This window comes from Aythya marila (genome assembly GCF_965140915.1).
Source record: "Aythya marila genome assembly, chromosome: Z".
Classification (NCBI taxonomy): domain Eukaryota; kingdom Metazoa; phylum Chordata; class Aves; order Anseriformes; family Anatidae; genus Aythya; species Aythya marila.
In genome coordinates, this window is record NC_139080.1 from 57344761 (window position 1) to 57359104 (window position 14344).

The 14344-nt window shown below is 42.5% G+C and overlaps 1 protein-coding gene across 2 annotated transcripts; it reads left to right on the top strand.

The window, feature by feature from the left end:
* Positions 1-644: 644 nt before the first annotated feature.
* On the top strand, positions 645-14095 carry FAM174A (family with sequence similarity 174 member A). 2 transcript variants are annotated; one of them, XM_082784391.1, is made up of 3 exons: positions 645-1020; positions 10466-10636; positions 13755-14095. In XM_082784391.1, exons 1-2 carry the CDS (start codon positions 722-724, stop codon positions 10608-10610), a joined length of 444 nt encoding a protein of 147 aa, XP_082640517.1. In that variant the 5' UTR covers positions 645-721; the 3' UTR covers positions 10611-10636; positions 13755-14095. The 2 variants fall into 2 exon arrangements, with proteins under 2 accessions (XP_082640517.1, XP_082640518.1); XM_082784392.1 differs by having other exon boundaries at positions 652-1020; positions 10466-10600.
* The last annotated feature ends 249 nt before the right edge of the window (positions 14096-14344 follow it).

The window sequence follows — 14344 nt, forward strand, 5'->3', positions numbered from 1 at the left end:
CATAATTTGGGGTCTCACTTCTCCAGTTCATGAATTTCCACTAGCTTGTTAAGGTATTGATGGCTCCATGGCCTTAGTGGAGTTGTTGGCACCAGTGGAGACACACTCACTTCCTGATCCACCATTTACCTGAACAGAAAGAGGATCTGAGCTCTTCAAACACTATTGCTTCCAAACTCTCCTTTTGCTTCTCCCTTTTTAAACACTTTGCATAAAAGCTTCTTATAGGAAAAGCCAAGGAGATGACAATTCTGATTCGTAATCGCCAAACATTAAGGTGTGACCGTCATTACCAGACGGGCACCCTCTGCTACTCTGACCTACAGCAGCTACCTCCAAGTTGGGAAAGCCAAAACAAGCCAGGCTGCATTGGGCGCCACCTGGGTAGAGGAGGTGCAAGAGGGTGTTTGGGTGAAGTCTTTTGCGTTTGCTTTCAGTCGTCACTGCTCTCATCTGTTACTGACAGGCCATACACTGCATTAATCTCCCCGTTCTCTTGAGGGGGACACCCCCGTGCCTGGCACCCGCCCTGTGTGTGCAGGCACCGCCCCGCAGCCACGGCCCCCCCCGGCGCCTCCACATGGCAGCGGCAGCCGCCGGGCGCCGACCCCTTCCGCTTCCGTGGGCCGGGCGGCGGCGGGGCCCGGCCGCGCTTGGTCCGCGGGGCCGGAGCCGGAGGAAGAGGGGGAGGAGGAGGAGGAGGAAGGCGGGGGGCAGCAGCATGTGGCCGCCGCCGCCGCCCGCCTGGCTGCTGGCGGGGCTGGTGCTGGCAGCGCGCTGCGGGGAAGCGCTCGGCGGCGCTGCCGGGGCCTCCGCCACCTCCGCCTCCCCGCGGCCCACGGAGGCGGCGGGCGGCGGCGGCGGCGGCGGCAGCGCCACGCGGGGCGGCGGCGGCGGCGGGCGGCTGGCCGAGGTGTCGGCGCCGCCCGAGCAGGGGCAGCCCATGACCCAGCGCGCCCTGTCCGTGCTGGTGCTGGCCAGCGCCGCCCTCATCGTCTACTTCGTCATCCGGACCGTGCGGTGAGGGAGCGGGGCGCCGCGGGGGGGACGGGGGAGGTGGTTGGAGTGCGAGTATGGGGAGGCCAAGGAAGCAGAATGAATAAGTGCCTGGCGTTGCTTGAGCTGCAGGAAGAGCGTCTCAGAAGGTGTTGTGTGTCCAGTGTCTGCAGCCCCTTGTGTGAGGTCTGGAACCGTCCGTACTGGTGTGTGCTCCTCCGCTGGGGTGCTGCAGAGAAAATCATCCTCATCTTGATGGTCTCAAGTGCCTGTGAATGGGAGGAAGGGGCGCTGAGCTCACTTCGTTCACAGATTCTCTGAGGCAGATGAATGTTCGTGCTCCAAGTTACAGCCGTGCTTCATTACTCTGTGACTAACAGGTTCCCTGTCCTTGGAGGGAACACAAAGTTAGATTCAAGGTGATGCATTGTGTATATGCAAAACAGTAATAAAAAAAAAAAAAAAAAAAAAGAAAACAAAAATCTGGCACTTAACCAGAATAGTGACTTGATATGAGAAGTGCTGAGTAAAGTTTTGCTTATTGAGAGCAAAGGAAAAATAATTCCTTCACACTGGCTTTACTAAGCAGAATTCTAACCTAAATATGGCATATTTTACCATGACATAAGTAATCCCATTTTATGGCAAAAAAAAGCTGGTTTAAATTCAAAGCTGGTACAGTATAAGAACTTGGTGTTGTTGAAGTGTAAGCCAACCTGGCTCTGCAGGTGCTCAAAGTGGCTTCTGTAGGTACGTTGGTTATAAAAGGAAGATGAGGGAAACCGTGGGCCCTCCCTGGAAGGAAATGGGAGATCTGGTTTCTGGGATATGAAAAAGGCTGAGGTACTCAGTGACATCTTGTCCACAGCCTTCACTGACAAAAGCTCCAGCCACATGGCCCAGGCCCCAGAAGGCAAAGGCAAGGCCTAGGACAATGATGAAGATCAGGTTTGAGACCATCGAAGGAACCTGAAGGTGCACAAGACCATGGGATAGGTTGCATCCACAGCTGTTGAGGAAACTGGTGGATGTAGTTGCTATTCCCCTCTCCATCTAATTTGAGAAGTCATGGTGGTCTAATGAAGTTCCCACTGACTGGAAAAGGGGAAATAATCATCATTTTAAAAAAGGGAAAATAGGAGAGCCCCAGGAACTAAGGCCGGTCAGTCTCGCCTCTGTGCCTGGCAAGATCACAGAACAGATCCTCCTGGAAACTGTGCTGAGGCACATAGAAAACAAGGAGGTGATTGGTGACAGCCAACATGGCTTCACCAAGGGCAGCTCATGCCTGACACATCTGGTGACCTTCTGCAGTGGGGTTACAGCATTGGTGGGCAGGGGAAGTGCAACTGACATCATCTGTGTGAACTTGTGCAAAGCATTTGACACTGTCTCCCATGATATCCTTGTCTCTAATTTGGAGAGTAATGGGTCTGAGGGAAGGACCACTGGGTGGGTAAGGTGTTGGCTGGATGGTCACACTCAAAGAGTAGTGGTCAACGGCTTAATGTTCAGGTGGAGATCAGTGACAAGTGGTTGTTCCTCAGAGGTCAGTACTGGGATTGGTGCTGTTTATCTTCTTTGTTGGTGATATGGACAGAGAGATCGAGTGCACCCTCAGCAAGTTTGCTGATAACACCAGGCTCTGTGGTGCGGTTGACACGCTGGAGGGAAGGGATACCATCCAGAGGGACCTGGACAGGCTGGAGAGGTGGGCCTATGTGAGCTTCATGAGGTTCAACAAGGCCAAGTGCAAGGTCCTGCATCTGGACCGGGGCAATCCAAAGCACTAATATGGGCTGGGTGGAGAATGGGTGGAGGGCAGCCCTGAGGAGAAGGACCTTGGGGGTGTTGGTTGATGAGAAGCTCAGTGTGAGCCGGGGTGGTGTGTACTTACAGCCCAGTAAACCAACTATATCCTGGGCTGCATCAAAAGAAGCATTACCAGAAGCTTGAGGAAGGTGGTTGTCCCCATCTACCCTGCTCTTGTGAGACCCCACCTGGAGTGTTGCATCCAGGTCTGGGGCCCCCAGCACAAGCAGGACATGGACATGATAGAACGAGTCCAGAGGAGGGCCACAAAGGTGATCAGAGGTCTGGAGCACCTCTCCTGCGAAGACAGGCTCAGGGAGTTGGGGTTGTTCAGCCTGGAGAAGAGAAGGCTGCGTGGAGACCTTATAGCTGCCTGCTGGTACCTAAAGGGGGCCTACAGGAAAGTTGGGGAGGGACTCTTTGTCAGGGGGTGTGGTGACAGGACAAAGAGTAATGGTTTTAAACTGAAAGAGGGTAGATCTAGATTAGATGTAAGGAAGAAATTCTTCACTCAGTGGGTGGTGAATACACCAGGACTGGGTTGCCCAGGGAACCTGTGGATGCCCCGTCCCTGGAGGTGTTCAAGGCCAGGCTGGATGGGGCTTTGGGCAACCTGGTGTAGTGGAAGACGTCCCAGCCCATGGGAGGGGAGTTGAAACCAGGTGATCTTTAAGGTCCCTTCCAACCCAAACCATTCTATGATATTAGGAAATTACACCTCAAGTTCAAATTTGATTGTATTTTTGAGCAAGATTATTATTCAGTTGCCAGATGCACCTTGACTCAGCAAGTGAAATCTGTATTGGGTTGATGTGGTAAGGCTTTGTAGCAGGGGGCTGCAGGGGTGGCCTCTGTGAGCAGAGCCCAGCAGCTGCCCCATGTCAGAGCAGAGCCAGCTCCAGATGGCTCCAAAAGGGACCTGCTGCTGGCCAGAGCTGAGCCAGGGAGCGACGCTGGGTGGGCCTCTGGGAGAGCAGGTTGAAGGAGGGAAAAAAATGCTGTGAAACAGCAGCTGGGAGAGGAGTGAAAAACAGCCTTGCAGACACACAGATCAGTGCAGCAGGAGGGCAGGAGGTGCTGCAGGCCCCAGAGAAGTTCCCCTGCTTGAGATCGGGACCCCTGTTGGAACAGCTTGTGAAGAGCTGCATCCCCTGGGATGGACCCCACGCCGGAGCAGAGGAACAGTATGGGCTTTTATCACAGATAAAAGCTCTGTGATCTGACCACAGCCCCCATTCCTCACCCTGCTGAGGTGCTTAGGAGCAGGGAGAAGGTGGAAGAGTGGGAGTGAAGTTGAGCCTGGGAAGTCGGGAGGAGATGAGGGAAGAAGGTGTTCATAACTTTCAGGTCTCACTGCGCTACTCTGGTATGGATCGGCACTGAATTAATCTTCCCCAAGTTGAGTCTGTTTTGCCTGCAGCAGTATCTGGTGAGTGATCTCCCACACCTTATCTCAGCCCAGGAATTTTTTTCATCTCGTTTTCTCGCCCTGCCCTGCTGTGGAGGGCTGAGATAGCAGCATGGTGTGCTCTGGGCAGCCAGCTGAGGTCAACCCACCGCACAGGGCTGTGAATACTTCCACTTTTTGTTGTTACCAAATCAGCCTGTTATCAGGCTGTTTCTTTAAACAGATGTAATACTCTTTCAAGCTTGTATGGATTTACTTATACACTTCACAACTTCATTAGCAGCTGATTTTAATTCTTTGTTTTAAGAACCATGTCCACTAGAGTTTCAGTGGAGCTTTTTACAACATCTAGAAAATAAATATGCAGTTAACTTTTTTTTGTTTTGTTTTGTTTTGTTTTGGGAAACATTGTTAAACAAACCTCTTCCGGAATGAACACAAAGTTGCCCAGCACTGGGGTAACGTGAAGTGAAAGTCTTGCTTAAATTAGCACAGCACACACACCCACTCTCAAAACAAAACACAAACAAAAATTGCTCTGTACTTGTCTTGTTAGGATTAGGGACAACTAAATAAGTAGTTACCACTTTAGAGGATTAGATCTTAAAAGCCTTTTCTTTTTTTTTTTTTTTTTTTTTTTTTTCAAGTACACTCTTGTGTTTAGTTTAAGTGCATGCCCAGTTGATTTTGTTTTTAGTGCACAAAAACAATCACCGCTTGCACCAGTCCATTTTGGGATTGATAAGTTCCTGACAGCTGCACTTTTAAGGTGCTCCTGGTTAGAAGTGCTTGTCTGAAACATTCAATCTATGCCTGTAGTAAGCAGTTCAGATTAACTTGGAGATTGACTTGTAGCAGCAACCTTAAATCCAAGTGAGATAAATGCTTGTTTGCTACTGTTGGTCTGAGAGAAAATGTCTGCACGTTCTATTTGTGCTCTCAACAATTTTGAGGTTTTACGGCCATTTTTATCTTTCTTCTAGCAGAGTAGTTTTGTTACACTCAAACAATTATTTGTCAGAAATTTAGATATTATTAAAGATAGCTCAGGTATAGAAACTGAATGGTGAGGAAGATTCTTTACAAAACAATTCAGTCTGTAGCCACTACACATTCTTTACCACATCAGAAACTTGCAACCTTTCTTAATGGAGGTCGATAATTAATAAATTTTGTACATTCTGATAAAGATATGACTTTTCTCTTTTCAGAGCCATTTGACTTTGTTTCAAGGTGGTTCCCTGAAAATCCGTTCTCAAGAAAAACTTGAGAGCTGTTACAACTTTGCTGTTGTGGCTATAACTATTTTTTTTTCCGAGTATGGTTGTGTAAACTATAGGAAGCTCCCGTGGACCTTCTCGCTGACATTGCTGATGATGCAGTTTCTCTGTCAGGAAAACAATGTATCTTGATTTTATTTCTAGTTTTATATGTGGGACTTGTTTCACTCGCCTTGTTATAAAGGTTGAGCTGCCTGCACCTTCCTTTTATAACGGAAGATTTTCAAGGAACAATATGTGTAGAAACAAGATCACACAGCACATCCATCAAAGCTGGGAGTAAGAAAGCTTGGACAGTATGATGCCTTGTTTAGTCTACCAGCTTTAGTTTTATTGCCTTTTTTGCCTCTTAGATTTGATACTTTACAAAAAATGCGCTCTGTTTGCACTTTATGATGCACAGAAAAGCCAGTGTTGCAATTCATGCATCCTTTGTTTTCCCTCCTTCCTTTTGTCTGTACAGCTCTGTTGTTTTTACATGAAGCCTATTGCAGTCAAAAGTTGTCTTTGGTGTTTATGTAGGAAGAAGTACACGCCATTAGTTCTCTAGTCTTTCTGAGATGATGAGAAAGCAAGTGTAGTAGATGAGATGAAATGGCTATTTTTTCTTTTAGACAGCTGTTAGTGTGCTACACAATGCGACATGTTAAGACAGAACATGCACATGGTTCAGCATGAATTGTGTTCCATAATGTCAACTTAAAGTACTTTTCCAGGAAGTTATTTGTAAGCCTTTGGATTTGGATTGTTGAATTTCTTTTATGGATATAAACGTGTAGCTCATGCGTGCCCTTCACAGGGGAGGAAAAAAAAAAAGAGAAAAAGGAGGGCTCAGTTAGGGTGAAATAGTGATAACTTTATTTTTATTGAGAATGTGTTTTGTAACTGACCCAGTTCATGGCTCAGGAAGAATCCATGTAGTTTGAAATATTCATTAATGGAGAATGTGAATGGGCTGTATCTTGTTGTTTGCTCATACCAGGCACTACACTTTAGGGTGTGACTTTCCCAACACTGGGTCAGCTCTGGGACAGCTAAAATTTAGTTCTGTCACAAAGACCATTATCAAACTCCTCAATGACATATTTTTTTTTTTTTCCTGAGCTGTGCTTACTTCAACTTATCCACATATTTGAAAGTAGTCAGTCTTTGGAAATGTTGATCAAAAAATGATGATTTTCACTTTTAAGGCGATATATGCTGCTGGCCTGTAAGTAACAGCTGAGGCTTGAGGTGATTGGAGAGCTACAATTCCCTTGTCATGTACTTCGCAGAATCCTCTAAAGTATTGTGAAGCTGAGTAGTAGGGAACAGGGGAGATTGGTTTATTGGAGAGCTTACTATCAGTAAAAAGCTTCTAGTAGAAAGGCACTTTACATAGAAAGGTTAATTAGCAATTCATACTGTATTGATCTGATCTTGTTTTCAGTCTTTGTGGTTTGTAGCAAGGGTAGTTGCTTGTACTGCACAAGTTAGGGTAGTATAAAAAAAAATCTCACCCCCTCACCCTCCTATGTCCTTTGTCCTTTTTCATGTTTCTTAGATGTGGTTTGAACTTGACCTGTTTTGCTTCTACTCTCATATTCTTATATTTTCTGCCTTTTTTTTGACCACCAGTATTTCTTATTTATCTCCCCTTTTAACAGTCTGTTATTTATACCATCTCTGATGTTATTGTCATACTATTTGCTTGTATTTTGTTGCAGATTCCTCTATTGCTGTCAGCTGTCTTTGAAAAAGGATTGGAACTGAACACAGAAAAATATGTCTTTTTATGTACTTTTAATGCCATTTTTTGTAACTTCATCTTCTTAGACCACAAGTTGTAACTACAGAGATAAAAATAGTCTGCATTAAGTTGCTGAGAGCAGTAGAGAATGCTACAGACTTGAACAAAATTGGGCTTTTGTCCTACGTTTTCTTCCTAACAGTCACATGGTAGCCAGACCTAAGTTAGTTTTTCTTGACAGTGCTTTAGTGTCCTAGTAATCATACAGGTATGTCATATAAGCATTTCCAGTATCGTTTTAGCTTCAGTTTGGTAACTAATCTGTATACAGATAAAGTTTTTATGTCACTAGTAATTCTTTTGTCAGTTTCTCAACAGCATTCACTTGAATCTATATATATATTTTTATTTTTATTTTTAGTTTAAATACATTACTCTTTCTATTATCATCATGCTCCCTGACAAAGAGTCCCTCCCCAGCTTTCCAGCAGGCCTCGTTTAGGTATCAGGCAGTTGTTATAAGGTCTCCGCAGAGTCTTGTCTTCTATAGGCTGAACAAGCCCAGCTCCCTCAGCTTGTGTTTGTAGAAGAGGTGCTCCAGACCCTTGATCATTTTTGTGGCCCTCCTCTGGACTAACTCCAAAATGTCCATCTCCTTGTGCTGGGGGCTCCAGAGCTGAACACAGTGCTCTAGGTGGGGTCTCAAGAGAGCAGAGTGGAGGGGGACAATCACCTCTGCAGCCCTGCTGGCCATGTTTCCTTTGATGCAGTCCAAGATACGGTTGGCTTTCTGGGCTGCAGGTGCACATTGACAGCTCGTGTTGGCCTTCTTTTCAGCCAACGCCCCCAGGTCCTTCTCCTCAGGGCTGCTCTCCACCCATTCTCCACCCAGCCTGTATTTGTGCTTGGGATTACCCTGGCCCAGATGCAGGACCTTGCACTTGTCCTTGTTGAACCCCATGAGTTTGGCACAGGCCCACCTCTCCAAGGTCCCTCTGGATGGCAGAGGGTTTCTACTGTTCACATGTCCACAAGTGCTTGTCCAAGTGTAAGTTGTGTAGCAAAAATGAAAGACACAATGTGTATGAAGCAACCATATTTTTCATCATAAGGCTTCTAATTTTCTTCTGCTTGGTACTTTATAGTATACCACTTCTTTCTATGTTAAGGACTGTTGAAAAACAATGAATTTTATCTTGAGCGGAAAGGTGATATTTGCGTGTCTTTGTGATTAGCCTTAGATTTAAGCAATAAGTTGTACTAAAGCACGTATGGCAAACAGTTGATTCTATTTCAAATCAGGAGGAGGAAATTATCTTGATAATTATTTATTTTTTTTTATATAATATCATGTTTGCATGCTTCAAAAAAAGGTATATATTTTATACCTTTCTCATCTGAACATGTTAGTATTTGCTTCTCAACTACAAAAGGAGGTCTAATTCACTGGGATATAATGTAGACCAAGAATGGATGCTGCTTAATGTGAAAAGGATGGTTCTTTTCTGTAACATCTAAAAAATAAATAAGCAAAAATAAAAAGAATTCTAGAAGCATACCAGAGTTCAGGACAAACTGAAGCCGTAACTCTCGATATCATATTCGTCTCTCTAACAAGATGACTGAAGTGGTGCCTCAGAGGTGACTATATGTTGTATAGCAATAGTATAGTGTATATAATATTATTTAAGCATAACTTACTATACTCTTTTTGATGATTAGCTTTGAAACATCTCATATTTAAATTCCTGAAAACCATGAATGCCTTTCCTAGGCACTTAATGTAGGTTTGTAAATTTTATTTTAGGTGTTGCTAAGAGGAAATGTTGTGTCTCTGTGGTTTTAACTAAATGTCTAGAAAGTATTTGTTTTTAAGACAACTTTACTCAGTCATACCGCTCTCACATAGCTGCTGTTTGTGAGTATGAATTAGCTGAAAGTGGCTCTGTCAGCATTTTGTAACAGACACCTTTGTATATTGTTAGCTGAGAAGCTAGTTATCTTGAGTTCCTGATCCTCAAAGAGTTGAGCAAGGTCTATTCAATGCCTATAGTTGTGCAAAGCCAAAAGCATGCTTGAGGCTTACATGGGACCAAGGCCCACACAGAGAACATAAGAAAGGAAAATTCAGACTGTGTTTGTAAGTACTGTCTTAATCTTGAAATACGAATCACTTTGTGAATCAATTTTGTGAAATGCAAATGACATAGATTCTACGAGTTCTCTCTTACTTCAAAATGTTAAAAATAAAATAAAATAAAATAAAAATCCTACAACTGAGGATGTAAGGTTCGGTATTGAAGAGGAAATAGCTGAGGAACTGAGGAGTTAGTTTTTAAAATTAGGAAATTGACCTCTCAAGTTCCTGATTGCAGTAGCAATGATGACCTTGATGAATAGTGAGTGTCTGCTGAGTATTTTTAGGTTTTCCTTCACCATGAGTTGGTTTGAAAAAGTTAATTCTCTTCTACACATAAGTTTTCATTTATGTCAAGAATTTATTCTATTTCACACTTAAGGTCAAAGGTCTAAACAAATTCACTTACAATATAAGAGGTAGTGGATTTTTATATATGCAATGTTATTAATGCAAGATGTTTATTACTCATTACTATGAAAAAGAGATCTTTGTTTTTTTCAAACTCTGTTCTGCATGTTTTACTGCTAGTTATTTTATGGGTGATTGACTTAATTATGAACAATGAAGCTTCTTAATGTTATTTGTGAAGTCTTCTCTAGGCATCAGGTTTAAAATGATGGAACCCATGGCTTGTGCTGAATCTAGTTTTGCTGAGTTTATCTCTGATTTGATCTGCTGTTTTATAAAGCAAGTACCAAATTCATAGCAAGGTGATTTTTTTTAATTGTAGGATCTGCTAGAAGTGTGCTTGCATATGTTTTTATCTGGCTCTTGCATATAGTTACTAACCACTGTTTTGTATTCACTTTTTTGTATTAGCTATTAAGTGCCTTTTTGTATTCTCTGCAGTAATTCTATACTAAAGTAAAGGTGACAAATTTTTATTGGCTTCAGTCATTTCTTGTAAATTCTTCACACTTGGAATTGTGTACAGTCTGAATTTCACTGAGCTAAGGGTGTTACAGTGTAAATATGGTAATTTCTTAAAACTTATGATCAGTATCAATATAGCTGTGTTTTAAGGGATGGTCTTCTTGCATTGTTGGAATTGAAAGTAGTGATAAATCTGTAGAACTTATATATTGTACAATACATTTCAGGCTCCGAAGACGTAACAGAAAAACCCGAAGATACGGAGTTTTGGATACAAACATAGAAAACATGGAGCTGACTCCCTTAGAGCAAGATGATGATGATGATGATACAACACTATTTGATGCCAATCATCCTCGAAGGTTTGTATAAAGGAGCTGTATGTCTGCGCAGTGAAGGTATGGATGATAAGTATCTTGACTGAAACAGCTCACTACTTTGTTTCATACGTGGTTGGAGAAAGGGTATCAAGATCATTTAAATTTTAAATGGGCAAGAATTAAGTGGTCAAGAAGATAAACTTAGTACTTCTGCTACTCTTGATCTACTCCAGAACACCATTTGTCTTCAGCATATGAGTTCCAGAAAAATGGAGAGGAAGGTAGGATATTTTGGTTAAAAATAGTGTCATTACTAAAGCTAACCAAGTTTATCTGCTTTACATACTTCAGTTATTCCATTCTTCGGTATTTCACTCTCGTTCCTTACGGGATGAAATAGAACCAACAACAGTAAGGGCTGCAGTATGTTTTACACTAAGGTGCTTTACAACTGTAGACAGCAGGCCCCAGACTACACTTGCTGTTAACTTTGGTATCTAAGAAAAAAACAAAACATTATGGCGTAGTGTTGTAGTTGAGGAAAAAGCTGTCCCAAATACTCAACTTCTGTTCAGCTATTCTCAGTACTGCAGCAAATCAGTTTGCTTTAGATATACCAAGTAATTTGGAAGTGTTTGAAAGTAACTTACTGATCAGACCATTTTAAAAATAGTTGTCTAAATGACATAGAGTACAAACAATTTGAATAGATTAGCAGTAGTTCGTTTATCTCATGACATAGCTGTTGTAAGATAAGTCAAGTGTTTATTAGTGTTAACATTAACAATTAGCTCCTCACATACTGTGGCATCTTGTTGATAGAAGAACCTCCAGTGCATACATAGTATTTGATTTAAAAGCATCAGTTTCAGATGAAAACTAAAAATACACAATGTTTTGATCCAAGTCCAAAAGCTCAGAAAAAGTGGGAAAAGTGGAATATTTGAACAAGGTTAGAACATGTCATAGCCTGGGGTGATAGATATCACTATATAAATATATAGTGATATAACTTGTAGGATAGGTATACCTCTCTTTCTTCTCTCTTTCGGGCCTCCAAAATGGCATGAAATGTAATGGTGTTGGCTTACAGAAGAGGTGATAATGTACAGCAGATGTTTCTGTTAACGTGCTGAGGAAATAAACAGAATAAAAGTAATAACCACAAAAGTGAATAACAATAGATAATAGAGGAAGAAAATGTTACTGTTTTTTCAGAATAGCTCAGAAAGTAAGCGTTTAAGTGATCAAAGCCATTATGAGAAAAAAAATAAGTTATATATAGTCGATAAAGCAAATTTACTCTGCGTACGTATACTGAGAGCTAGCTGTGTTTTTCTGTGTAGGGAGAAGCTCTAAAAATTTCTTCTAACAGAAGTTACTGTTATCTTGAAATAATGTTTGCGCATAGGAGAAAAACAGTTCTGGACAATCTGAATGTGCTCAACAAAGCTCAGTATAGATCAGGTTAATAAAATGCTGCCTGAACTTTGCAAAGGGACAGCATTGCTGGAAAGAAAGCTTGAAAGCTGATATCGAACACCTTATTTACATATGTATATAACATATATCAATAATTAGGAATACACTTTTTCAGTTAGTTTATTTTACCTTCTTTCAACTACATCTTTTGTATCTGCATGACAGATTGTGGTGGTTTTAAGCTGATGGGCAGCTATGCTCTACCATGCTGCTTTCACTCCTCTAAAGAATGGAGGGAGAAGATAAGAAAAAAGGCTCATGGGAATAAGAAGATCATTGACCGATTAACATTATGAGCAAAACAGATTCAGCATTTGGAGATTAATGTACTTTATTGCTTATTACTAACAGACTAGAGCAGTGAGAACTGAAAGCAAACAAAAAACCACTTACCCCCCAAAAGGAAAAACACCTTCTTTCCAGTGTGGGGTCCCTCCCACAGGATGCCCCTTCCCAAACTGAGCCTGCGGGGGCTGCCCACAGGCAGCAGCTCTTCAAGCACTGCTCCCACACGGCTCCGTCCCACGGGCTCCATCCATCCCCCAGGAACAAACTGCTCCAGCACGGGTCCCCCACAGGTGGGCGGCAGCTCCCCCCAGACCCCCTGCTCCTGCGAGGGCTCCTCTCCACGGGCTGCAGCTCCGGCCCGGGGCCTGCTCCTGCGGGGGCTCTCCATGGGCCGCAGCCTCCTCCAGGCCACATCCACCTGCTCCACCGTGGACTCCTCCACCCATGGGGGGGCTGCAGCGTGGAGATCTGCTCCATGTGGGACCCATGGGCTGCAGGGGGACAGCCTGCTCCACCAGGGGCCTCTCCCTGCACAGGCTGCAGGGGAACTGCTGCTGCCTGCCTGGAGCACCTCCTGCCCTCCTGCTGCCTTCACCTGTGGTGCTGGTTCAGCAGCATCTGCACAAAAGCTGATTCAGCTGTTGTGCAGCAAAATTTTTTCCCCTTTCTTAAGTCTGCTCTTCCAAAGGCCCAACCAGCGAGATTTACTGGCTCAGCTGTGGCCAGCAGCAGCTCCCTTTTGGAGCCACCTGGTGCTGGCTCTGATGTAACGTGGGACAGCTGCTGGGCTTTGCTCACAGAGGCCACCCATGCAACCCTCTGCTAGCAAAACCCTTTCCACGTAAACCCAGTGCAATCACACTGATAGTTTACAGTCTTCATTGAATCACTTCATGCATGCTCTACTTGCTGCACTGCAAGTCACAAGGTAAACAATAATTCTATTTATGATAGCATTCCAGTTATGGAATGCTACTTAGAGTTACCAAAATTTGAATAGGAACTCAAGAGCCTTGTAAGTTCAGTGTGTCTTAAGTGGTATTTAATCTTATAAACTGCGTGCATATATATATGTATATTAAAAATAATAATATATGGAGATCTGTAATTAAATATGAAGCATGTAGTTCGCTTCATGTGACAAGATATCTATTCACTATTTAACCCGTCTACTTCAAAAATACGTCTAACGTGTGGAAGAGGGCAAATGTGTCTTTGAAATGCACTGTTTTTCTATTTGGGAGGTTTAAATGAATGGTGTTTTATGACACTTCACAATAATGTGGTAACTAAGTGTTTTTATGGATAAATTTACTAATGTAATACAGTTCTTTGTTGTCTTAAAATTTGGTCTTTAAAAATACGGGCTAAAGTTACTCTTGAAACAAGATATTCCACATTAATGCATTGATTTCTTCTGTTGTAGATAAGTACGTGCCTTTCAATGAAAGAACTTAATCTTAGAACCTGAGACTGCTTCAAGGGAGGAGTAAGAAGCAAGAGGATATGCAAGTTGGGGAGGGGCTAATTAAAACTGTGTATATTATAGCATCCTTAATTTGTTGCAATAAATACTGTACCAATTTGTTGTACCTTTTTGTATATAGAGAAATGTAAATGTAAAGTCTATGAGATAGGATGCACTAAAATGAAAACCTATTTGGAAGGGAGATTACTTTTAAAACAGGGTATTTTTTGTTTGCTGTAAATCTTATATGCCCTAAGTGTGATATACACTTTTTCTACAGTAATCTGGAATGTTAACAGTTTTTTTTCTTTTTTCTTTTTTTTTTCTTTTTTTTTTTTTCTTTTTTTTTTTTCTGATACTAAATTATCAGTAAACTTATCCTCTGTGGACTTCTCAGAATTGTTAGAACTTAATTTTATTTTAGATGTTTTGCCCTTTGGAAATAAAAACTCCAACTACTGCTTTTTGTGTTGAGATTTTTTTTTAACTAATTAACATGTTGTATGTAAGTTTTAGTGAACAAATAAAGACTGTTCACAATGTTCCTA